The sequence below is a fragment of the Lissotriton vulgaris genome, chromosome 1_1 (assembly GCF_964263255.1).
Source record: "Lissotriton vulgaris chromosome 1_1, aLisVul1.2, whole genome shotgun sequence".
NCBI classification, from domain to species: domain Eukaryota; kingdom Metazoa; phylum Chordata; class Amphibia; order Caudata; family Salamandridae; genus Lissotriton; species Lissotriton vulgaris.
The window spans coordinates 447,008,515-447,034,641 of record NC_141685.1 but is presented as its reverse complement, the minus strand read 5'-3'; the positions used below and the strand labels follow the sequence as shown (position 1 = coordinate 447,034,641).

The 26,127-nt window shown below is 46.0% G+C and overlaps 1 protein-coding gene across 11 annotated transcripts in view; it reads left to right on the top strand.

Moving 5' to 3' along the window:
- DOCK7 (dedicator of cytokinesis 7) overlaps positions 1–26,127 on the top strand; it is an 864,306-nt gene that overhangs the window by 602,571 nt on the left and 235,608 nt on the right. For 6 of the 11 annotated variants that reach the window (XM_086953469.1, XM_086953439.1, XM_086953485.1 and 3 more), the window contains 3 exons: positions 23–174; positions 24,195–24,377; positions 25,532–25,667. In XM_086953469.1, the coding sequence (XP_086809595.1) occupies positions 23–174; positions 24,195–24,377; positions 25,532–25,667 (471 nt within the window). The remainder of the gene's footprint in view (positions 1–22; positions 175–24,194; positions 24,378–25,531; positions 25,668–26,127) is intronic. The other 5 variants (XM_086953476.1, XM_086953492.1, XM_086953463.1 and 2 more) reach the window with 1 other exon arrangement.

The following is a 26,127-nucleotide window of genomic DNA, read 5'->3' as shown; positions in this document are numbered from 1 at the left end:
TGTGTTTATTGTTTAATTCTAGAGAATCATAATCAGCGTGGAAGGCCAGGCTTTTCTTCTGATGACTACGAAGTAGATGGTGGAAGCATGATAAGTCAAACAGTCGCCATGGCAATCGCAGGGACTTCTGTTCCCCAACTAACCCGACCAACCAGCTTTCTTCTCAATTCAACGGTAATCATGTGTTATTGCCATGTGCTATTTCATTTATTGTTTTATTGTGTTGTGCTTAGACCACTGTTATGCTTCTTATATGTCAACAGATGGGAACATTTGCTTTAAGTCCATACATGAGCAAGACAGAGGGACTGTATTGTGCTCCTGAGGCGGAAGCCGGGAGCTGCTGTTGTTTTTAAACCTATCTTTTAACCTGTTTGTATCCTAATTGCTATTTTAAACAAATCACTCGCTCTTACTCGGCAGGCCCAGAGGCCACGCCCCTTTCGAAGGCCACGCCCCCCGCGATCACTACAAAGCAGACGCTGAATGCTAGCGCCTCATTGTACTGTATTGTGCTCCTGAGGCGGAAGCCAGGAGCTGCTGTTGTTTTTAACCTATCTTTTCACCTGTTTGTATCCTGATTGCTATTCTAAACAAATTACTCGCTCTTACTCGGTACGGCCGGAGGCCACGCCCCTTTCGGAGGCCACGCCCCCCGCCGATCTCCACAAGGTAGACGCTGAATGCTAGCGCCTCATTGTACTGTATTGTGCTCCTGAGGCGGAAGCCGGGAGCTGGCGTTGCTTGTAGGGTGACCAACCGGCATGGGTGTGAATTCAGGACGGGAAGTATAAAAATTCAGGACAAAGGGTCAAAATTCAGGACAAAAATTCAGGACGGAGGGTCAAAATTCAGGACACAAATTCGGAACAAAGGGCAGGTTTTACCGACACTACAAATTAGGTTGTGCAATAGTATGTAAGTAAATAGACAACAAACATAAGTACAAGTCAAAATAGGTTTATATTAGGTTAAAAAGTATTACAGCACACCAAGCGCAATTTGACCATGGAAATAACAGAGTTTTGACACCGGTAATATCAATTTTAGTGCTAGTGTTTAAAATTATTTCCCTCGTAGATTATAGGGTTGGGGTATTAAACCTAAATAAAAGCCCCTAGTATATAATAGGGCCTGCATTAGGATAAACTATATAAAAGGGTGCACTTACATTTAGCATGGCCTACCCTATAAATTCCTAGTAGATTATAGGGTAGGGGTACTAAACCTACCCATGAGTCCCTAGTATAAAATAGGACCTGGTTGTTTTGAGGCCAGCAGACCTTTCTGCACTTGCTTGTGTGCACTGCTGAGTATCTGAGGCCAAAGTACTACTGCACTTTTCATAACTCGCCACCCCCCCCCCCCCCCCCCCCCCCCCCAGAAAACACCACACAAACATCCACCTTGCAGGTTCCGTTAACCTCCCATCTCCTGCTCACTGCACGCCTTTTGTGGACCAGATTTAGTAAATGGCATGAAATAGATTGAGCGAATGGAAAAACAGATTGCAACACCATGTTTACATCAAGTCCACAATAAAAAATATTGTGTGATGCTATACACTGAAGTTTGAAGGGAATCACAGCAGTTAAGGTGAGGTCGACATGCAGCAGGAAGAAAAAACATCCTTAGGTATAAGTAAGAAAAGTTCAGGGCAAGACTCAGTATTATGCAAAGGAAGAGCATGCTCTTCCACAATACATCTTTGAGATCCAAAAATGCAACTTTCTGAAAGCTCAGCAATCCAAAAATAACATCCACTTGTAGTGCACCTCACCACTGGAGTATGTATGTTGGGTTTACGGCAAATAAATTAAGGCATTCAGGATGCAGTGTAACACTGGGTTGCAAGTGGCATGTTTATATGTAACATAAGTGACCCACTGCTGAATTATAACATTGAAAACACACATCAGTATCTTGGCCTGAACAGTAGCTGTAAACTCATTAACAATTTGTACAAGCCTGCCTGTTTCAGTGACCTCTGCAAATAAGGCATCAAAGAGCTGAAATTGATAATAAATTCAAAGGTGTTGTGAAGAGTGGCCCCCCAAAATCCTTAAAATGTGACTTGGAATTGTACAAGGGAGAATATAGTATGACAGCATATGAGAATAAAAATAATCTCAAGCGAACGTATTGTATCTTAACCGAAGTAAACAAAAAATAAAATTAAACATCACTAACAACGTTCAACGTGTCACCTCAACCAAAAATAACTCCACATACTGAGAGTCTAAATTAATGCAACTTAGCATTCTAGTGAGCACAATGTAATGAGTTTGATACAGCCATGCTATGCTATATTAAACTCATTACATTGCCCTGACTAGAGTGGTGAGTTGCCTTACTTTAGGCACTCAGTATGTGGAGTTATTTTTGGTTGAGGTGACATCTTGTGCATGCTACTATCATGCAACATGATTAGACCTAAACATAATACTGTGACTGGAAAGTCAGTTGTTTTTAGGCTGATCTGGTCACCGGAGACTGAGGCATAGGAGAATCACAGCATTTGTAAAAGTGAAATTTTTAAACAAACTTAAACAAACATGGGATAGGAAGTCAGAGGCGGACTTTCCTACGGGGACATTTTATGTTGTCACCTTAATTTTATAACACAAACAGAAACTGACTGAAAACGACGCACTTTTCACAAGCCCCCGCGGGGTGCTCTATAAACCACAATGATCTATGGTATCAAATGTTATAAAAGTTCATTCAACCAAAACATTATCCATGTTCCTTTGCATCAAGAAACAATAAAAATCATTCAAATGAAAAACATCTTTTTATTTGTAGTTTTCTTGTCTTGTACTTTGTTCTTCTGTCTTGGTACATTACTTCATGTACATCCATTCTTCTTTTTCAGTAAATCCCAATGCATTTCGGTATAACAATACCTTCATCAGGGGAATACTGTAATCAAAATCAACACAGTAACAATAATCAGAATTGAGAATAAGGGAGCACCAGACTCCACCTCAAGTGTATATCACCTCAAATGCAAGTTTGTCAAAACGAGTACCAGCTTAGCTGAGCCTCCACCAGTGTGTCTGAAAGCAAAATGTGACTGAAAGCAAAATGTGAAAACCACCACTTGTCACGCTATACTCATGTCCAAAAGATATATGTATAAAAGTATACCTGACTCGATGCAGTAAGCGACTGTACTGTAACGCATATGATGTTCCTAAATAGTAAAACAAGATGATAACTATCTGTACTGTCCGTTACTGAAAAGCGCCAAAAACAGAAACCAACTGCCGTCTACCTATGTCAGTGAACGTTCTCCCCCGAAGTTAAGCGTCAAAATAGCCTGCCTTTCGTATTCATCACCTGCAAAAAAACATATGCGATGCCATTAATATCCCGCTAACGGGTCTAGTAATCTCCCCACCCTTAACCCGCGTCCGTGCTACTCATTACCTCGCTACCGACAACTGGTTGCTTGTCTCGTCGTCTTGCGCTCAAAGACGCCGTCTCTGACCCATCCTAATGAATTGACTGCCGTTTCCGTGTTAACACTGAAAACGGACTCTTAGAACTGACAGCGGGCGCCATATTTGCCTAGTCAATAACGCATACTGACGGGGATTCAAGAGAGGTAGCGAAACGGATAGGGCATGTGTTGAACATGTGAAAACATGTGTAAAGTCTGTAAAAAAGATCTATGAAAAAATGAATAAATAAACATAGGCTAAGTGTAAAAAAAGAAAGATGTAAAAAAAGAAAGATAAGAGTGAGTGAGATGCTGACATCTATAACTAAGTGGGTGCTGGTTATGACAAAGTTGCTGTACAAACAGTCAATGATAATAACAATGCTCAATACATATACTTATTACAGAAAACATGCAAATTCAATTTTGTCATTGAGTCCATGCGGTTCTAGTGTTAAAAAGGGTTTCAAAGACAACCAGTAACCAAAGACCCTTTTATGTTGCCCGGCGGTATCGCCTCTATGACCCACCAATGTTAATCAATGAAGAAGCAGGCGCTGGAGACTGGAAGGCAGGAAACGAGGATTTTATTCTCTCCGGAGGAGAACACATCAATTCAGACAGCAAGTATCGTCACGAGGTGCTCTAACCACATCTCTGAGGCCTGGCCTCTTATACTAGGGTTTATGACCTTTATTGCACATAACACATTCTCGCAACACTTTGATATTTGAAAGAACATCCTCGGAATCTCCCCTTCAGGCCCGTTCCCACATACATTTACAGTTGGATTCCCCACCCCGGTCACAACAGGTGATGGTTGTCGCACAGCAGGGCATTCCGCCGATTCACGGAATGCATGGGGTTGATCGGATCTCATAGGGTGGGGGCTTTGATCGGCTCGAGGGTCTTTTGATGGGGAGGGGAAGCTTCCTACTGTACGGGGTAATAAACAGTATCCGCAGGGCCAGGTGGCGGCCTGGGAACAAGGAAGACAAACGGGGACACAGGGAAAGGGGGTTTGCATCAAAAGGATCTGAGGCCATGAAAGGAATGAGGGGAGGTGTCGCGCTGGGAACAGGATGGGATTCTGTGGTGAAGCTGCGCTGAAGAGGGGTTTATGACCCGAGGCATGAGAGAGCGGGGGTTGTCAGCGTGCGGGGGGGATGCTAGCGAGGTTTAAGAGAGAGAGAGACGCGCTGGCTATCAGCGAGGGGCAGGGAGGCCATGGTGCTCAAAATGGCTGCCGCTTACGCGCACGAATGGGCTCGAAAAGGGGCAAGATGGCGCAGATAATGTTCACCAAGCTTGTATTAATTTTCCACAGTCCTCCCTTTAACATTTCCAAGACATCGTGCTGGCCTATTTCCTATCTATACCTATTGCAGCGGTCATAAGTAAGGGAGAGGGGACTTAGGCAAAGGAACTGTACATAAACATCACATTATAAACATCACATTGAAAAATCTCATCATCTAGTAAGCGGGTTCATTGTTAAGTTGGTTGCAGAAAAAGTCATCGTAATGTAATATCAGACTAGAATTACGTAGCGAGGGCGTTGGGTACAGATCATAGATACTTATAGTCATTCGAAATAGGAGCTGGTAAGTTATCATATAAGTAAGTCCTTTTTGTATTCGGCGGGAGCATAGTTAGTCCAATGGTGATTGGGAGAGAAAGGAGATATAGTAAAAAATATCAGAGTTCTCAGTGTCTTTGTCGTCTTCTGTTGGCACTGTTGAGCACCTGGATTACAAGTTGTTCTGTCAACAGAAATGTTCATGTGGATTGAGTCGTTGGGGGTCTGCGGGTAGGGGTACATCTTGTCTGGTTTCGTCAGACCTCATAGGAGAAATGCGTTACGGTTTTGGAGCAGGTGCATTTTCTTCCGTAACGCAGAGCATAGGATTGTGATGAAAAGTGCAATTGTCCCTGAGTTGTGGGATCTGTTTGTTTCTTGAGTCTCTGTGGTGGGTATTTCCTGTTGCTTCCATCATCATTGAGGCGTTCAGCAGCGGGTAGAACCACATACTTCGTTCATCTTCTCTTTAGGGGCGACCCTTGGTGGAGTTCTAGGTCACCGTTCTGAGATTAACATAGTTCGTGGTCTACTTAGTCGGAGCTCCCTCCCTTTTGACGCAGGGAATACCCTTCTCTGGGTAGCTCAGTAGGATTTTGGAGGAATTTGGAAGTTCAGGTGGAAAGGTGTGGGTGTGAACAGTCCTTATGGTAGGTCGGAGGAGGAGGGGATGGAGCAGGGCCAAGTCGGGAACAGATCAGGGGGACGGAGAATTTGAGACAGGCGGGTCCATAACCAAGTTCAGAGAGCGGGGACCCTTTGGCACACGTCGATCATAGAGCAGGGGCTTCAGGTCAGCCCTTTCCTTAGTTTTGTCTGAAACAGTGCCTCATCCTGCGACTCCTTACTGCTGTGGTCTCGCCTCGGCCTCTGTCGCTGATGTTCCACGATCCGCAGTCAGGCCGCGTGCTCCCACATCCGGTCTCTTTCTCCTCCGACAGTGATACCCTTGAATGAGTTTTGAAAAGACAGTCTTTAGAGATTTTGCAGAAGAAGGTAATTACATAAATCTATTTCTCTCCCAACACCAAGCAACTGGGGTAAACACTCGCTACATTTGAGATTTTGCAGCCAACGTATAAACAATTGATGATGGGTTTATTGGATTCCTTACAACTTTTCCTTTGTGACTAATTCTTTGGCGTTTTGTTGGTTATTACATTCATTCGTAATAGGTACGAGGTCTGGTACCCATTCATTGCATTCGTCTATTACAGTAGATGTCAGTTCTTCTGGTAGAGACCCATTTCCCTAGTACGAGTCTTGCAAGGCTAGGCTGGTCTTCAGGGCTCTGTATTTTACGAAAAAGTGCAACGTGCTATTCACCATAGTCTGATAGGCATCCTTCTAAGGGATGAACCTAGGCTAAACGACTCTTCATTACATCAAAACATCCTATTTTCAACAAGGTTTACTGTAACAAGTTCTTTCGATTTTCGATCTAATTTTAACTTTGCACACATCTTCCTAACTTTCTATATAAATTCTCGCAACCTGGTTACTACAAAAACTCGGGGGGGGGGGCTTGCGATAATTATTAAACTTATCCTTGGGGTGGGTGGGGTCTTATGGAAAGCAATTAGGAACACAGCGAATTGGAGCAAGGGGCGTTTTTCAGGTTCTCGTTCAGGGCAGCTGATACCAAACTGGGGGCATTTTGGGAAGACGGGGGTGTCTCGATCATTTCTTACTGCTTGGGGTATGGAGACAATTTGGAATGGGGATGGTCGCATTACCACAGACATATTTTATCATAGAAGCCACTGACAAATAGTTCCCTGAGTGTGGGTCAAATTTAGGGAACCTTAGTCGTCTTACCTGTCCCTTTCCTTTTGGCCAATTTAAATTTCATCCATATTTAGCAGGAAAGGAGAGGTAGTAACGTGGTACCGATACAATTTTATTTAGGACGAATTTGTGCAAATACTTGTGGTATTTGGGGCCAATCAGGAGGTGCACCAGGTTCGCCAATTAGGTGCCAGTCGCTAGGAAGAGGGAAAGTGTGGAGGGGTGGAAGAGTGAGAGAGAGAGAGAGAAAGAGAGAGAGAGAGAGAGAGAGAGAGAGAGAGAGAGAGAGAGAGAGAGAGAGAGAGAGAGAGAGAGAGAGAGAGAGAGAGAGAGAGAGACAATAGGCCAAACAGTACACGTGTGACATGGAGAATGACCGTGTATTGTTTGGGCTATTCAGTGCGTTACCCAACGTTAGACGTTTCGGGTCTGTGTTAGGATGTAGAAAGCATGCAGTTTTGGGACGGAAGAGCATTAGGTCAGGTACAGAAAGATCGTGCATTGGGTAGGGCGTCTTTTTGTGTCGTCTTGCAGCGTTAGTCCGTTTTCATGCATCGGGCGTGACGTGGCTCCAGATCCTTTACGGTACCCTAATCAGGACCCCAATGTGATCTGCAGAGGGAAAAAAGGGAGGAAAAAGGGGGGGGGGGGACAACATTCGAACACATCAAATGTACGGGCACGAAAGTCCTTTACTTACCGCATACTCGTACTTATCTCTTCGGGATATATTCCCTAGGGTCTTGGTTTCTGAAGTCAAGGGGGCGGGCAATGTGATAGGTGGTTCATGGGGGGGGGGGTTCGAGGATGGCATTAAGGATCGTGTGTAGGGAAACGCTAAAAAGAGGAATCAGAGGTGCCTAGCGTGAGGTACCCGGTTTTGTAGATGTATCCGGCCATCGGGATCCCTAAATCATTCCCAAAGCTGTGATGTTCTAAGGCATATCAGTTCTTCGTTCAACCCTGTACCTTAGTACCTTCGACCACCATATCTTTATAACATTTTATCAATCACACCGCTTTACTTTACCCATTCTCAGAAGTCGAGGTCCTTCTTCATACGTTAGTTCCTGAGCTTAGTCGCATATTTTGGAGGCAACGTATCATCCCTTTGATTCGGTCATCAATCCAGGGCCGAACAACCATTTCTCAGATAACCTTAAAAAGGAGCAGAACGGTTGCGCACAGAAAAACCCTCCCACTGATTCCCACATTTACAAAAGTATGTGATGCCTATTCATAGTTTTGAAGACCTTTATTTGCATAATCATTCAGTACGTAAAATGTGAAGAGTGCAATCATATTTTGGCCGGACATGTCGACGATGGAAGCACATACAGTAGGGGGTTATTTTGTGGCACAAGAACATGTTAAAAGGGGCCTAATTAATTATTTGCAAGTAACTAAAAACATTTCATTGCGTGATGAGGGATCAGGGGCATTTCAGTTCATCAATGGAAACACAGTCAAGCTCATTGTAATCACATTTCCTAGATGTATACCGTGGGTGTGCATCATAAGCGACGTTATGTACCAGTTACAATAAATATCAAAATAAATCGTTCATTGAAATCAACATTTTTACGGAACCCCTTTCAAATGTTCGCCAAGTGAACCCTCCTCCCTTTTTCATCGAGTACGCAATGGTTCGTATATATATCTTAGTACATCAAGTTTCATTAGCTAAGGAACACCACGAGGCATCCGTTAGTTCCTATTGATACCGGCGCCATTTTGGGCGAGGCCGGTTTAGTCCGGAAGTAGCATCAGGGGCAAAAATGTCCCCGACGATTGGCGGTTGGACCAGGGTCCCTTTCGGCAGTTCAAAAAACTGTGCTAACAGAGGGGCTGGTGGTGTGGACCGTCAATCAAGAGAGGGAGGGGGTAGAGTCTTTCTTACCGGGTCATGTTGATGTTCAGCCGGAACTTACTCGAGTTCGTTAGCCCATAATGTTCCTGGGTGGTTCAGACGGAAGCTGATGCAGACACGAGAGCACCGCCATCTTGTTGCTGTGCCGTGGTTATTTCATTTGTGATCAATGCAGCTGTTCCCCACCGGAAGTCTGAAGGGGCTGAGGGCTCTTGAGACTTTGGTAGAATCTTCAAAGTCGAGGGGATGTTTATCGATGGTGGGGGCTTGCGCCCAGGTGGGCAAGCGCCCGAGTTGTAATTTCGGACAAAGTTTCTCCAGCGGCCTAGACCCGCCTTCCGAGGGCCCAGACGCCAATTTGAGACCCTGCAGCAGCCGCCCTTCGTCGTATCTATCAGGAGTGGAAGAAACTTCTTGTGGTGATGAAAGACAGAACATCATGCTGTTGGAGCAGGACATTTTGGTTCGGGGCGCCAGGGTGCAGCAGTGGAGCCTTCATCTGGGGAGGTGAGGGAGGCTCGTCTGTGCCGTCTCCCTCTCCCGGCGCATCCCACGCTGTCCCTTTGAATCAGGGGTGCACATGATGACCACCCTACACCCCTGATTCCGACTCTTGGGGGACCATTGTACGTCCGGTGCTCCGCAAGTATGCCCGTCGGACATTGTATGTCCTGTGCTGCGTAAATATACCAGTCGGGCGTTGTATGTCTTGTGCTGCGAAAATATACCAGTCGGGCATTATATGTCCTGTGCAGCGTAGGTATATGGCCGTCGCCCGGCTGGAGGACATCGGCGCCGGACCAGGGCAGGGAAGCCTCCTACCTGTGGAGGCGGGAGAGGCTCGTCCGCGTCGCCTCTCCCTCCCTGCCCACCCTGCATCCGCTCGATGGAGGAATTCGTGATGGCCGGACCAGGAGATACGAGGGAGGGGGTCATTTGCATCCGCCCCCTCCCTACTCGTGGCCCGGGGGACGCCATCCCTGGAAGGGTAGTATGGGAAGACCATTTCATTGCCTGCTTTGTGGAGCCTCCAGTACCTTCTCGCCGGCGATCTCTTTTGGTCCATGGCTGCTGGCAGGCCCGGCCCCACACGTGCTATGTGTTTCGGGTGGGCGGGACCATCGAACTGTTACATTTCGAGGACTTCCGGAGTGAGCATAATACGTTTTATATTTCTCCTATTAGTACAGTTTGTTTTAGAGATGTTCTACTAGTTATTCTATTTACCGTTGGTTGTGTGTTTTCTTTACCGTAATTAAATCCTAAGTTATATAATAGACGCTTGGCTTCCTTGAGTCCTTTCTCTAACGGGGGTTGTTTACACTGGCCTGTAATTGTGTTTGGTTTTCAGAGTGGGGGAGCAACAGAGAGCAATCAGTCCCAGAACTCTAACATGTCGTTAAAATTGGTCTGACGAAATCTGTGCCATCGAGCATAATCAAACGGGGTGGTTCTGTCTGTCCTGTCTGCACTAGTCTGATTGGTTTTTATCTCGCGCCTTTTCCCTTTCTGTCGGCCTGCTCTTTCTGTCGACCCTCCGTTCTTACCTATGCTCTGCAGAGTCGGGCATTGGGCTTTCCAGTGCCCGAGACATTTACAGAAAGCACATTGGTTTTGTTTTAAATCTGTTCGTCCTGTGCATAGTGTCGGGGGATTACCTTCGGGTCGTTGTGTCCCGGGGTTGACTTGTCGGCACATCCCTTTACACCGTTCTCTTTTCATGTCTACTCCTCGGAACTGTGCCATCGCTGGCCCTTCCCTTTGCCTACTAGACGTTTGGAGGGTTGTCCGTCGTGTCCCTTCACCTTTTCTGAATTCGTCGCCTTCCCTTCGTCGTGTGGCTTCTTTGCGCCACATACCGAGACTATCGAGCATAATAGGTGTTGTTTCATTCCTACGAAGGGCTATTTCTACCGTTTCTATTTTGTCAAGATCGAAGGATCCTCTCAGTGGCCACTGACTTTCTCGATCCTTTTTCGTATATTTATGCCACAGCTCACTATAGGCTATAGCGATCAATCCATGCTTCATGAACATGTCCTTATTAGGGGTGCCTTCCAGTGGAGCCGGATGGTTCATCTCTAATAAGCGGTCCGGGCTAAACAGGCTACTAACCAGTGGGGAGAAGACAGGCATGACGGATCACAATGGGATAATAGTCAACACTACCTATCTTATCGCTGCGTGCAAAGACTAGACAGAATATTTCTATTCTACGTTGTTTGCACGTAGTGAATACCTCATGAACCAATCTTGAGCAATCAATGTTAGGTCAAAAATAAAAAATCAATATGGTCAATGGGGAGAATAAGTAGGCTCGCAAAGGTTCGCGTCACCTACCCTTTCACTATCTGCAAAGAGGGGACCTATTCTTCCCTGTTTGCAGACAGAGAATCTCCAGAAAACAATCTATAACAGTTAATCAATGGGGGGGGGGGGCAATTGTTCAAATGGGGGAGAAAGATAGGTCCGACGGGTGCGTACCTATCCTTCGCTGTTTATAAAGGGAGAGCCTGTTGTTTCTCCGTTTGCAGACAGTGAATCTCCAAATAAATTAACAAAAAGTAATACTAGTATTTTCTCATCAATTATCAATCTCTTTCAATTATCAATCACTTTCGCAATTCGTCGTGTTTACACGACCTTACCCGGACCGCATGGACAGTTTCTTGTCTTCCGAATCCAGCGCCCGATCGTCCTCTTCTCTTCGTACTTCTCGTGGCACTCCTGATGGTTCCCAGTCAGGACCGCAGATCACTCGAGAGAGGTCTGTTCGGAACCAGTGAAGTTCGGATGATCGGCTGTCAGGCGAGGGTCTATCGGACAGGGTACCTTCCGATCGTTGCAGTCGTTCACTCTGTCGTCAGGACCTCTCCCACTGGATCCACGAGTCGCTGATGGGCCCCACTTGGGGCGCCAATTGTTAAAAAGGGTTTCAAAGACAACCAGTAACCAAAGACCCTTTTATGTTGCCCGGCGGTATCGCCTCTATGACCCACCAATGTTAATCAATGAAGAAGCAGGCGCTGGAGACTGGAAGGCAGGAAACGAGGATTTTATTCTCTCCGGAGGAGAACACATCAATTCAGACAGCAAGTATCGTCACGAGGTGCTCTAACCACATCTCTGAGGCCTGGCCTCTTATACTAGGGTTTATGACCTTTATTGCACATAACACATTCTCGCAACACTTTGATATTTGAAAGAACATCCTCGGAATCTCCCCTTCAGGCCCGTTCCCACATACATTTACAGTTGGATTCCCCACCCCGGTCACAACAGGTGATGGTTGTCGCACAGCAGGGCATTCCGCCGATTCACGGAATGCATGGGGTTGATCGGATCTCATAGGGTGGGGGCTTTGATCGGCTCGAGGGTCTTTTGATGGGGAGGGGAAGCTTCCTACTGTACGGGGTAATAAACAGTATCCGCAGGGCCAGGTGGCGGCCTGGGAACAAGGAAGACAAACGGGGACACAGGGAAAGGGGGTTTGCATCAAAAGGATCTGAGGCCATGAAAGGAATGAGGGGAGGTGTCGCGCTGGGAACAGGATGGGATTCTGTGGTGAAGCTGCGCTGAAGAGGGGTTTATGACCCGAGGCATGAGAGAGCGGGGGTTGTCAGCGTGCGGGGGGGATGCTAGCGAGGTTTAAGAGAGAGAGAGACGCGCTGGCTATCAGCGAGGGGCAGGGAGGCCATGGTGCTCAAAATGGCTGCCGCTTACGCGCACGAATGGGCTCGAAAAGGGGCAAGATGGCGCCGATAATGTTCACCAAGCTTGTATTAATTTTCCACAGTAGCGTATTCAAACTGCGAATCCAGTATGTCTCCCTTTGTAATAATTGGCGATTGGTGTCCGCATGTACCTCCTGATTTATGCTTTCTAACACTGTGAAACGCAATTGTGGGATGGTATGTTGTCTCTCTTTCCAATGCATTGCTAAGTTGGATTTAGGATTCCACGTTCTTATCAGGCTCTTGTGCTCCGTTATACGGACCTTGACCTTTCTTGTGGTTTTACCCACATATACCAGCCCGCAAGGGCATTTAATGGCATAGACTACTCTGCTGGTATTGCAGTCTGACGTATGTCTTAGTTGTATATGTTTGCCTGTCTGTGGATGTGTGAACACATCCCCTGTCATTACGTTGCCGCAGTGACCACAGTTGTGACACTTTACCATTCGTCTATGTCGGGCATTGCCTGTGTTGATCTGAGAGTGTTTTAATATTTCTTTTATGTTCTTAGATCTGGTGTGTGCAAACAGTGGTTTGTCAAAAAACACATTTTTAAAGTCTGTCTCTTGTTCAATCACTTCCCATCTTTTCAGAATGCTTTTCTTAATGAATCTATTTGATGTGGAGTGTTTGATTACAAATACCTCCCTCTGAAGTGGTTGTCTAACTGTTTTTACAAGCAGTTCCCGTCTGTCTTTCTGGCTGGCTTTATGTTTAGCCTGTAGTAATACCTCTTCTGGATTGCCTCTCTCTTTGTATGCCTGAACCATAACCTCCATCTCTTGAATACCTTGTTCCTCCTGTGAACAGATTCTGCGTGCACGTAAAAATTGTGAGAAAGGTAGGTGATTTTTTAAAGATGGGGTGTGGAAGCTGCTATAGTGTAATGCACTATTGCGATCTGTGGATTTTTTGTACAGTCTTGTGTGCAGGCCATCTCCTTTGTTTTCTATGAGTATATCCAAATAGTTGATGGATTTGTCATTAATGGAGTATGTGATCTTGATTTGGTCATGACAACAATTTAACTCTGTCAACAAGTTTTCTAACATCTCATGTGTGCCATCCCACACCATAAGGATGTCGTCTATGTACCTGACATAAAGCTTAAGATGTTGTGACCATTGGGAGTTTTGCAAAATATTCTCGTACTCATACTTTGCCATGAATATATTAGCAAAAGTTGGTGCTCCAGTAAAACCCATGCTAGTACCTGTCCTTTGTAGGTAAAAACTGTCTTGCCATCTGAAATATCCATGGTACAATCAAAAATGCAACAATTCTAGGAGAAAAACATTAGTGTCTTCGTCATAATCATGCTGTAGTAACATCCATTCATCCCAAATCGCAAATGTTGGCTAAGACTTGGACCAGGCCCTTGTTTTGCCCTGCCAATCAGTCAGGCCCCAATCACAGTGGGACCTTCTTTGACATTGAAGTGTCACAGCCTGTTTGACAGGTTCATATTGTAGTAAGCTGGCTCTGTATATACTATGCCAAAGTGAGGTATAGTTTGCACAGAGTCCGGTGGAACCCCAAAGGTAGGCAGAAGTAAAGTTAATTGAACCTTACTCTCTATTTGTGGTAGTGTGGTCGAGCAGTAAGGCAGTATCAGAGGACAGTGTTAAGCATTTGTTGTTCACACTCAGTCAGCAAATGAATTCACACATTGAAAGACTGAACTTCAGACTAATTGTTTTTGTATAAAAATATTCTTTTCGTTATTTCATTGTCTAGAACCAAGCAAGTCTGGCACAGGTAAGCAATAAGTACCTTACAGTAGTCATGCAATTGAGATACAGTTTGAATGATTGTATATGCACTTTGATTTGATTTACAGTATGGATGCAGAGAAATGCAGTACTTAGTAAATGCAGTACATAGACATGAATAGGCCTTTTAGTAAAATAGCAGGTAAGCAACTTTTGAGATTACTAGGCTTACACAGAGTAGTATGCCTAGATACTACTGTGGGACATTTCCTCAAAACAGGTTAGTAAAATCGTTTTATTAGATGATGCAATTTTTAAAAGAATTTCTTTAGTTTCTCAAACTCCACACTTAGCAACCATTCACAGAAAAAAGTCAATGTTGAGGGAGGAGCCAAGATGGCGACCGGAGCAGACGTGTAGTCTCCCGGCTCCACCAGCCCTTGAGCTCCGCAATGGTATCTTGCTTTCCATCCTGATTGCTCCTGGCGGCGGAACGTGTGTGATGATGCGCTGATTATTTCTGTGCTTCCCCGACATTTCAGCCTGCCCGGATGCCGGAGATAATCGTACTGGTGTCCCCCGCCCTGGACCCTCGCCTGCACTGCCGCTCGTCACCGGATCTTGGAGGCTCAGTAATGGCCGGACCAGCCGAGTAGCGCCGAGGACTTGGAGGCGGTGCCATTTCACGAGACGCGGTCCTGACCACACTGACTGCCGAGGTCTACCGCAAGCTGTGCCTGGAACGTGATGGCTGAGTGGGGAAGCCCCGAGGGAGCGGATTCCCTGTTCTGAGCTGAAGGTGCGCGGCGTGGGGTGCTCAGCAGTTCGGCTCAACGTAAGCTGCCGGCTCCTTCTCCCGGCGTCCAGCCTGATGCGAAGCGGCTCTAAGGGACGGGCGCTCGACCGCATTCGACCCTGGTGGCATCGGAGTCCTGGAGTGGTGCTTGTTCGTGCTGCACCCACCCCGGCTACTATACCGTACTACCGGAACCATGGCCTCGTTTGATTACTCGTGGCTTGGGGGAGATCACCCATCCCTGCCCGTAGACTGTTCCACCCTGCCTGCGTTGTGCACCAGCTCGCAAGCACCGGTTCGGGTAATTGATACGAAGGGGTTGCAGCCTTCACCATCTTGTGGATCCATTCTGGCCGCCCTGCGTGACTTCCACTCGGAGATGCGTAATGGCCTCCAGGTACTGGGTGAGCATTTTGATAAAATGATGTCCGATATGGGTCGTGAGTGCAACGTCTGTTTCCAGCAAGGTGTGGACCTGCCTTTGCCGTTTTGTGGAGATACAGTGTTTATTTGTGACTATGGTGACTCTGTGCCTGCTGCTGACTCTATCGGCGCCGACGGCCGACTGCCCTCCAACCCCGCTTCTGATACATTGTTTCCCCCTCCTTCGGAGCCTGACTCATTGTTGCCGGCAACATCGCACTTGACTATGGATCCGGCTGCGCAACTACTGGCCCCCTCGATGGCTTCTTTATTGTGGCCTTCGCTTTTTCCCCTGCGGACCCTTTATTTTCCAGATGCCCTGATGGAACTATGTAAGGTGGACAAAGGACTTTATAACGATTGTCGGCGGCCATTTTGTGCTCCTGATTCGCCTCCTTCTTCTAAGCGGCCATACTGTCCTTTTGTGCATGGGGGGGATGGGCCTTCATGGGGGAGTATGCTCAGGGTTACATCCGCGATCGGGTCAGGGCTAGGCTGCTTTTTGTCACTACTGCTTTACGTGCTGGCGGGGATGGGGTTGGAACTGTTTTATATACGTCATGGGCACAAATCGCGAGATGACTTTTTCCAACTGCATTAATATTGCTGATTGTTATTGTACTGGCTTTTTCGGGGTGGAAGATATACATGGTGTGGAAGTTGTGGATGGCCGGGGACTCCGGGTGACTTGATACCGAGTGGGCTCCTCCCCACCTTCTTCTTTTTTGGGAGTTTAGATTAGTTTATTCTTTTCTCACTCCCTATATTACAAGTGTTAAGGTTATTCTTTCTTCCTCTTCTCATTCTCCTCTTTCTTGTCTATATTTCGGGTTCTTTAAAGGGCGACAGGCACTCTGCTGGGGGGGTAGGCCGTAGCCTCCGCATTGGTGTAGGGTGGGGGGGTAATTTAGTATTCTTATTAGTTTCTATGGGCCTTATTTTTTCTGTTTTCTGCGCTTTCTTAATCTGGTTCGATTCTGGGTCCGGGTTTGGGGTAGGCAGGGAGGGGGCGGCGCTGAAAGGGGTGCGTAAATGCTGGATGAAGATTTGCTGTTTGTTTTGCACCGCCATATTGCCCGTGGTGTTCACTTCCACTGTAGTTTTCAGCTATGACGCCGCTTGCCCATGTCGTGAAGCTATTGTGCGGACTCGAATCTCCTTAGTTCTTATTCTTCACTGATTTATCTTATGATGAAAACACATAAAAAACTTTTAAAAATTAACCTTCAATTCTCCTTCTCCCCGGCGACATGATTCTTCCCAGTGTAACGCTCATTGATTGTTGACATTTTACCTGTTGCTGCTGGGGAACTGTAATGCTTGCACCTGTGCTGACAAAGTATCGTGGCCGGCCTGACGGTTGTAGGCCCATATTTGTTCTTTTATTCATGCACAATAAAGGTTTTCAAAAATTGAAAAAAAAAAAAAAGGAAAAAAGTCAATGTTATCCTATGGTGAAAAATAGTGTTATCGGTTTTGAGGTAAGTATTTGGTAGTGGAAGTTGAGGTTCTGGGCTCAGGGGTCCCCCAGGGTCGAGGATGCATTCTTGTTACACCCTCAGCTGCACTAGGGCGGCTGGGTGCAGAGTGCTGAGGCCCAATGTTATCCAATGGGGGATAGGGGGCCTCTGGTTGGTGGCTGCTGGCAAGCAGGCCACTGGGTTGTGGGAGCAAAGCTCCTGGACTTTAGCTCAGGGCAAATGGGGAAACAAATTAGCACCAAAGGTGCACCCTCAGCGGCACTAGAGCAGCAGAGTGCAGGGTGCTTATTTGATGTCGGATGCCATGTTGTTTTCAATGGAGAACCTCCGGTTTGCAAAAGCACTGCAGGCAGGGAGACAAGGTTCTTCTGGGTGCGACCAACACTTCAAGAGGTAATTTGGGACGTTTGGGGTTGGGTAGGCACCGTCAGTTTGGGCACACAATTGCAGGGATGCCTTTTGGGGTCAGATCTTCTTACCAGCTCTTGGTCGCGGTTAGGGGGGCCTTCTGGATTTAGACTGAAGGCGTCGGCTGGAGGTTTGAGGCAGGTCAGGGGTCGCCGGATCTCAGGTCAGGATCGCCGGGGTGACCTCCTCGTGGTGTTTGCCCACTCCAGCTCGGGCCGTGGACGACGGGTGCAGAGTGGTGCGGATTTGCTGTTTCCGGCCAAGGCCTGAGGTTGCAGATGAACAAATCCGGTAATCATGGGAGACAAAGTCTTTGGAGGTGAAGGCAGCCAGGTCCTCTGAGGTTTTCGAGGTTGCTGGCTGCAGGACACACCAGGATTTTGCAGTAGTAGGTTTGAGGTGGAGACAGGCCGGTAGGGCTGGGGCCAAGTCAGTGGGCGCCTTCCTCTTGTTAGCTGCTGTACGGCTGTTCGGTCCTTCTTATTCTTCTTCTTCTTACAGGTTCTTGTCTGAGGAAGCAAGATTCAGGAGTGCCCTGAATACTAGATTTAGGGGCGTTACAGGTAGGTTAAAGGCTGGGACCAATGGGTCCACTCCCTGGGGTGAGTACACCCCCTATTATGACATCCTCCTCTGAGAGGGTGGCATGAGCCTGTCCCTGGTTGGCTGAGTCACCCCATTTCAAGATGGCGTGGACTGAGAGTTGTGCTTCACCTCGCCTCCCCCCACCTTTGGGGGTGAAGTTGGCAGAGGAGGGCACACTTCTCTTCCTCACTTGTTTTTCCCGCTGGTTATCCCGCCCAAAGTGGGGTTCAGAACCAGTGGGGAAAAGTTGCTGAGGGCAGCAAGTGGCCTGAGGAAGTTCACAAAGGCGGCAAGCCTTTGAAGCTTCCCCTTCGTGACCCCTGCGCATCCTGGCGGAGGAGGCTTGGCACCTCGTCCCAGAATGTGCATCATTTTAGGCCCCAGAGAGCAGCAGGCTCTAGGCCCAGGGGTCCAGAAACATGTCTGGTGTTGGCAGCTGAAAGCAGCCACTCAGCCTGGACACTAGTGGTGGGTTTTCAGGGGACATCTCGAAGATGCCCACTGTGTACATTTTTCATTAAATACCACACTGCTATCAGTGTGTATTTAATGTGCTGAAAAGTTTGATACCAAACTTCTCAGTTTTCAGTGTAGCCATTATGGTGCTGTGGAGTTCGTAATGACAAACTCCCAGCACCATATACTCTTAATGGCAGCACTGCACTTACAATGTCTAAGAATGGACATAGACACTGTAAGGGTACAGGGCTCATGCACCTGTACCCTCACCACTGGTATAGTCACCCAGCTAGAAGGGTGGCTGATCTATGCCAGGGCAGTGGGCTGTAGCCATGGCACACAGGAATGTGTGCCATGTCGACTCTTAACTTTGTTCTGCACCAAGACACGTAGCCTGCAAAGGCAGTGCGTGAGTGTCAGAGTACAGGACCTCTAAGCGTGGCACAATAAGTGCTGCAGCCCTTAGAGGCCTTCTCTGGTCACAGGGCCCTGCGTACCTGTGGTACCATTTACCAGGGACTGACCTGTGGCCAGAGATACCAATTGGGTTTAGGCTTCAATGCAGTTTAGGGAAAGAACATAGGCCCTGGGAACTTGATTAGCAGGAGCCCAAGGCACACTCTGTCAAAGTACATCAGCAATTCAAAAAAAAGTGGGGGCACCCATGCAGAAAGAGGGCACTTTCTCACTCATATATAACACACTTTTAAGGATGGAATCGGAATGCCAAAACACTTTGTGTGTATCCACTGTCTGGTTGTTAAAAACTCAGATTTCACTTTACCAGATTTTGGTCTTTGAATGTGTTGGGGGTACAGGGACTGCCTAAAACAGGATTCTCATAGTACAGTCCCTGCACACCGCCCCCCTACAGCCCTTAGAGCTCAATTTTAATGTGGCTGCAGACTTCGGCCATCTTGAAAATGCTTAAAGTGTGTAGGGTTAGCCCAGGAGCTTTTACCCCATGGGTTATTCCCATCGACTAGCTCGTGCCAGGCATAAATGTGGCATCTTCCGGCACTGACTTCAGAACACTCCTGTACCTGTGGAAGATCAGAAGAGAACTGAGCCTGCAAGCTGCAACCTGAGAGGAACCCTGGAGGAGTGGAGCTGCTCTCTTTCTTGTACTCAGGAAAAATTATTAAATTCCAAGGGCCTCCTGTTAAACCTACAGGGACACAGCAAGCTGCAAGAGGCCTTTTCCTGCAACTGACTGGCTGACCAGAAACAACTTTGCTTGGACTCAACTCGACTCTACTCTTGGCCTCTGCACGCCTGAGGTCCTGGGGGGGTTAGAAGTGTAATCATGTGGTGGATTTGGACTTAAAGGGCTAAAGTCAGAAGGTAAAATCTTTAACTAGGGCGAACCCGGTTAGTGTATCCTACATGTATTCCAACTGGGTCAGCATCAAAGTATGCCTAGGTCCTGTTCTCTGCAGGCAATGACCATCCTTGGCATTTTGTACTTCTTGGTGCTATTTCTACTTAAAAATTTAGTTATTCATATACCCAGTTCCCCTTAATGGATTTTTTCATTTTTATGTAATTTTGTCCATTAAAATGTACTCTAATTTACTCAATGTTTTGAGATTTGTATTGTTTTGCATTTCGACTTTACTGCTGGCTTTAGTACTGTACACATACTTTACAGATTGCCTTTAAGTTGAGCTTGTTTGCTCTACCAGGGGGTTGAGCTCAGGTTTAATTAGTAACTTTAGTGATTCACTCTGACAAAGATCATGATTATTACTTTGGGAGAGGTACTTACTGCCTCAACTATTAACGATATGTTAGAGGCATATAGACTGCAGACCACACACTTTTGCAATTAGATCACCATCTGGTGGTGGGCCCGAATGATTACATGTTGTTGTTGTCTTGGAAGAGTCTTTGTCGCATGGGCATTGACGCCATCCTCAGATTGTTTTTTTTCCGCCATTGGGCTCAGATGTGTTCATCGTTCGGTCCCGTTAGCGATCTCTTTTTGAATCATCGGGCTCGGATGTGTTCATCGTTCGGTCCCATTACAGATCTATTTTCGAATCCATAAATCAATCTACAACATCAACTTAGTCTTCGGTACTGATTCCGGTTGCCTGCGTCGAAGAGAGGACCCACTTCTCCATTCCAGCGCTCGTCTGGACCGTCGGACCCAACTGCGCCATTGGGCCTTTGGCTCATGGAAAGAACACTGTTCAAGAAGTGCCCTAATGTGGTAGGCAACCCATCCAAGTGGGTACAAGAGTACAGGTATCCCTGATTATTGATTCATGCGGCCACCACTGTCAGTCTTTCCACAATGCGGGTGGAGAGGGCAGTAGGCACTATGTAAAAGAGGATTACTATGCATGCCCAGGAGACCTTAGAGCCAAGCTCTCGTCCCATATAAATGGAGAATCTCAGTAGACACGTGATTGTCATGTTCACTGAGGTAGAGAGCAAAAAAACCTACTGCAACTTTCCAGTGACCTGCCAGGTTTTCACCATATGGCAGGGAAGCACACTGCCCAGAGGTATGCAGAAGGCTTACCCTGGCAACGATCGTTATCTTTTGTTTTCACACTATACCAATTCCAGTTACTGTCAGGGTATCCCGATGCTCTTCGGGATCCGGGTGATGCTCTAGAGGGTCAACCTCCGGATGTCCCCAAGCTCGGTTCTCAATCGTACACAGAGCCTAGAGGTGATCAGGTGAGGGAAAAAAGAGGGGCCGGGATGGTGCTCTACGGGCTGACACAATCTGAAACGACAAAGTACAACCCCTTAATAAAGGCCTGTGACCCTTCCCCTAGCCTCCTTGATCTCCCTTAGTACTTCCACCTACCTCGACAAATAACCTCTTGTGGCAATGATGAAGATGTACCCTAGGGTCTCTCCTACCATGGAACTCCTGGACTATAGCCTATAAAACACAAACACAGGTTACCTCCCCTATTCAAATAACCCTTCCAGTTCAGTGCTCCAGTGAAAACTAACTTGGTACATACCTAGTCCTTATACCAAGCATCACTAAAGAAGGATGCCAGCGTTCCATAGGATAAACGTCTCTCAGCCTTTCTAGTTCAGAACACGTTCTCCTTCTGTTAAGTCACAGAAGCAACGCTCAGATCATGCGTAGAGCCCCTCCCAAAAGAAAAAGAAAACAAAAGAACTAGTACTCCAGAGAAGGTAATCCCCCTTCACCTTACCACCAACGGATATGAAGTCAATAGTGTTTCTGGGCTCCTCCGTTATCGTAGCGTCCAGTTAGGAGCGTAGGGAAAACAGACTCCGCCAGTTGGAGCAGACGTCCTCTCTGCTCCAGACAGAAAATAGATATCTCCAAAAACATGGATAGGCGAGTCGGGAACAAAACACGCCTTCTCTCCTTCTTCCACGGGGATCAATTACCAGGTGTCTGTGTCTTCGATCTTATCGCGGCAAAGCACCACAGCACCCACGGAGCGCATCAGCCGACACACTCCTCTAGGTCCCAATAACCTTGTTCAGAGCGGGTCTGTGTCTTCGCTGACCGGAGACCGGCGAAGCACCACAGGACCCTTACCCATGAGTCAGCCGACTCACGGCGCCGGAACTGCTAAGAGATGAACTCGCGTCCTACCAACACCAGCAAACCAAGCATAGGGTGTCCGTGTCTTCGCTGATCCCGGCGAAGCACCACAGCACCCTCAAACATAACGGGCAAGCACCGCTACCGTAGCAGAAATAAACGGAATCCAATACAACCTGACTTCCGGGTCCAGGAGGTACATATAGTCCCCGCCTTCATGCCGCATGGTCCTCTGGGATTTGTAGTCCAATGTATTTAGGCAGGCGCATTACTGTACGGAATTCAGATCCTGACAGTTACCCTTCAGAAGCACACTTTGCTAAGTACCTTATACTGTTGCTTTTGAGTGACACTTTTGAAGTCACTGAGAAAGCTTCAGCACTCCCCCTGGTTTGGATCTAATATCTCTTCACACTCTGTCTCGCCTTTGAGTGTATTCTTCCAGACCTATCCACTTCCAATTCCTTTCTGAAAGTGCATAAGTCTAGTACCTTCATTCTTATTTAGTATGGTATAATTAATTGTGTTTGAAGTTTATGCACAGTCGTGTGTAAGATGTTTGTTGTGTTTACTGGCATGACAGCTTACATATGTCCTACAGAAAATAAATGTGCAGTTGTCATTTTGTAGGCCTTAATGCAGAGGAATACTTGCTTCGTTTTTTTATACTGCTAAGTACCGATGTGTAAGCTAAAGACATCGTGCCAGGATTACACAAATGTGTAAAGTGTGGAAATCATAGGGTGACCACTCACTCTCAAGGTATTAGAGATGCTAAACACATTAAGCATTCATTTCTATCGTACTTTCGTTGCTAGGCCTCTTCCTCTTTCTATCTTTCTTTATTTTCTCTCTTTAATAAATAATGCTTTTAGGAAATGCTGAAACATGCACAAATGTATTCAATAGATGACCCAAACTTGGCTTGCTTAATTTTGTCTATGCTGTAGAATGTGCTGACTTTAAAAAATGTATTTAGTCTTCTCTAAGCTTCATGTTCTTATTGTTTTTAGATAGTTTAGCTACCACAGACTCACAGTGCTGAATAGTGAACAGTATATTAAAACGATAATGCTTACATGAAGGCGTGACTCTCAAGACTTAACTAGGACCTTGAAAATAAAATGTTTCTTTCTTTGGAGTAGTTCATTGTTAGGCAGGGCACACTGAATAGCTAATACGATTTCTCCTCACTGGCTCAAGATGATCTAACATCGAGTGGATTGATATGTGTCTTTTTGTGTTTTAAATTAGTGGTTGTTTCCTAGTTAGAGTAGCTGTAGCGCTCTCGTGCTCTCTAGAGTTTTCGTACACTTTCTCCTATGGCCTTTCCTTTTGGACGCAAGCTGAAAGCTACTGCTGACGGCTTTTTGTTACTTGCCACTTTGGCAGTCACTCTTCCTGATTTGGCTCCCTCTGTTATGATTTTATAGGTGTAACATTGCAGCATCTGCTGAGTTCTCTTGAACTACTCTTCATGGAGGGTTTGATTTCTTAAATGTTCCATTAATCTCACTCTTTTAAGGATCATTTCATGGTTTCAGCCTACATATATAATAAGTTTTAGTATAGAATAGGGAGTAATTCCTTTATTGAGTCTAACCATGATTGCTTGATATTCCAGTAAGTAAATTTGTCTGACTCACTAATTGAATAAAAAGAGAAAAACAATCTACTAACCTCTTGTAGAGAACATAAAGTTTTTTTGAACTGGTCCTAAACTCTCATCATTGACTGAACTAATTAACTGTAATGATGATGTTCATTGAAATGTTTTTGATTTATGCTCCATTCTAAATGGGTGGCAAAGATCCATTCGCCTGAAGAAAAAGATTGGGCAGAGCTGGAGTCTTATTGTAAGTCACAGTTTGCACCGATAAAATGTAAACAATCTCCACGCTCTAGCACTATATTTCCAGTCCTGGGCTTTTCACTTTCAAAACATTGCAAGGAAGTGTGATAACCTAATTAGGTAATTGGAAGCAAAAGAGGACTACAACCGCTCCCAGAATACAGTAGGTTCTCAAAACAAAGCCCCATGTCTATAAACATTGTCTATGATGATATGGAATGAGGTGGCTGTGCTAGAGGCCAGTGGTAGACTGCAGGTTTTGTGACTCCAAATCTAACATAACCTTTAGAACAGAATATTTCTGAAAATCCTTTCTGTACATACGCTAAACACACACCAGTGAGGGTACTGCTGTTGCTGGGGGCTCTGATATTATGCACAAAGTCGGTATAATTTCACTTGATGTCTGTGAGTTGAGTGGTGCCTCGTCTGCTTAATTTTGACCCCTTTCCAAATGTGAATTATATATTTTGACTGCTTAGTTTAATGTTCCTTTTCTTTCTGTTTAGCCCGCGAGGCAGCACGCAACGTTTTCAGGGGAATCCAGTCGAAGTCTGCTCATCTGTCTGCTGTGGGTTTTAAGGAACGCTGATGAAACTGTGCTCCAAAAATGGTTTACAGACCTCTCTGTGCTCCGCCTCAATAGACTCTTGGATTTGCTTTACCTCTGCGTTTCCTGCTTTGAATACAAGGTGAGATCTAATTTCCCCTATTATAGAAAACCATTAGAGCTGCTGGCTTTTGATACACATGTATAGATAGAAAGTATAGTTAATTTAAATGGATTAGAAGCTTACACAGAAAAACTACTAGCTGCAACCCCACCCTCACCATCACTTAGCAGAGCAGGGCTGTATTACAGAAGTACCATGGAGGCCCGCTTTGTGCACCACCGGGCACATTGGTATTACAGAAGGGGCCACAGACGCGTGTGCGCCCCATTCTCTAATACAGATGGCACAGGCACACGTGTTGCACCAGCGTTATCTCAAGAGGGCATTCCCTCATTTGCATGAGGTCATGGCCCCATGCAAATGAGGGAATCTCTGTACCTTTGCACCGCACTGCATTATGGAATCAGGCACAAACGTAAAGAAGCTGTCAGGAGGCGCACTGACAGTCGGCCACAAAAAGGTGGTCACTGTCAGTGCTCCCCTAATGGCAGCCCTCTGGAGCAGGTAAAGGGGGTCCTGTGGACCCCCAGACATCCCCTTGAAACTGAGTACACCCGCCTGCAAGGGGATCTTTCTCCCCTTTTAAGTGCAGGAGGGTGACACTTGCACAGTAAAACGCAGAGCAGCTTCTAAGCAGTCGCTCCGTATTTCACTTGAATGCTCAGCCCCCCGGCCAGCACGAGGTCACGGCTGCCCTGAGGGTAGCACCTTCAATCTAATAGGGTGTACTTTTCCTATTTGTAAATAGCGCACCTGTTTGAAGGTGTGCAGTGACGCAAACAGGGAAAGTGCGCCTATACGTATTCAGGCCCCTGTATCTTTCCGTTTTCTAATGCATTGCAGGAGCACATCATTTTGTGGAGGTTTAATAAAGGTGTGATAATTTATATATCGAAACAAAAGTTAGTGTTGGTTTTCTTAAAGATTATTCTTTTTTTGTAAATGTTATCAAACAGGGCGTCTAACCTATGTCCACAAGGGCTTAATCTATACTAGCCTTTCAGGAAATCCACAGAAGCTACCTTTCCACATGGTGAATTTAGATGCAACATATTTACATAGTCAATGGTTATCCTTAAAAGCTAGCAAGACTTGGACCAACGGAACACAACCCTGCTGTAAAATGTGTCTAACATGAGAGATTCATCTTTGCATCTTTTTTTCTCTTCTAGGGGAAGAAGGCTTTTGAGAGAATGAACAGCTTAACGTTCAAGAAATCAAAAGACATGCGAGCAAAACTGGAAGAAGCGATACTTGGAAGTATAGGTGCCAGACAAGAGATGGTGCGTCGAAGCAGAGGTCAGCTGGGTGGGTATATTCTTTGCAGGTTGTTTTGTTTTAAATGTGTTACATAAGTGTACTTATGTGATCATTTAAAATAGAATTTTTATAAAGATACATTTAAAATATTTTTATTTGTGTTCTTTTTATCAGAAATGTTAGGCAGTAGGAGGGCAGGACAACATTTAGCAAACTTTTATATAATTTGTTTTAAAAAGCTGTTACATAAGAATACGAACGACATCTAAGTGCTATACAATGTAAAGGATAAAGTATTGACAGATGTGCGAACACTTCCAAATTAAAGATTCATGTACAGATTTTTCATGTCATAAGACTTGATATCTTGCTATGTTAGTGGGGAAAAATTCCAACCGCACAAACAGGTTGAACAATAATACCAATGTTTGTTTCAGACAAAGCAAAAACGAGGTTTAGAGCTAGTAGTAGAGGCAGTATCTGAGGTAGAAGAAAAGAATAAGGCTTA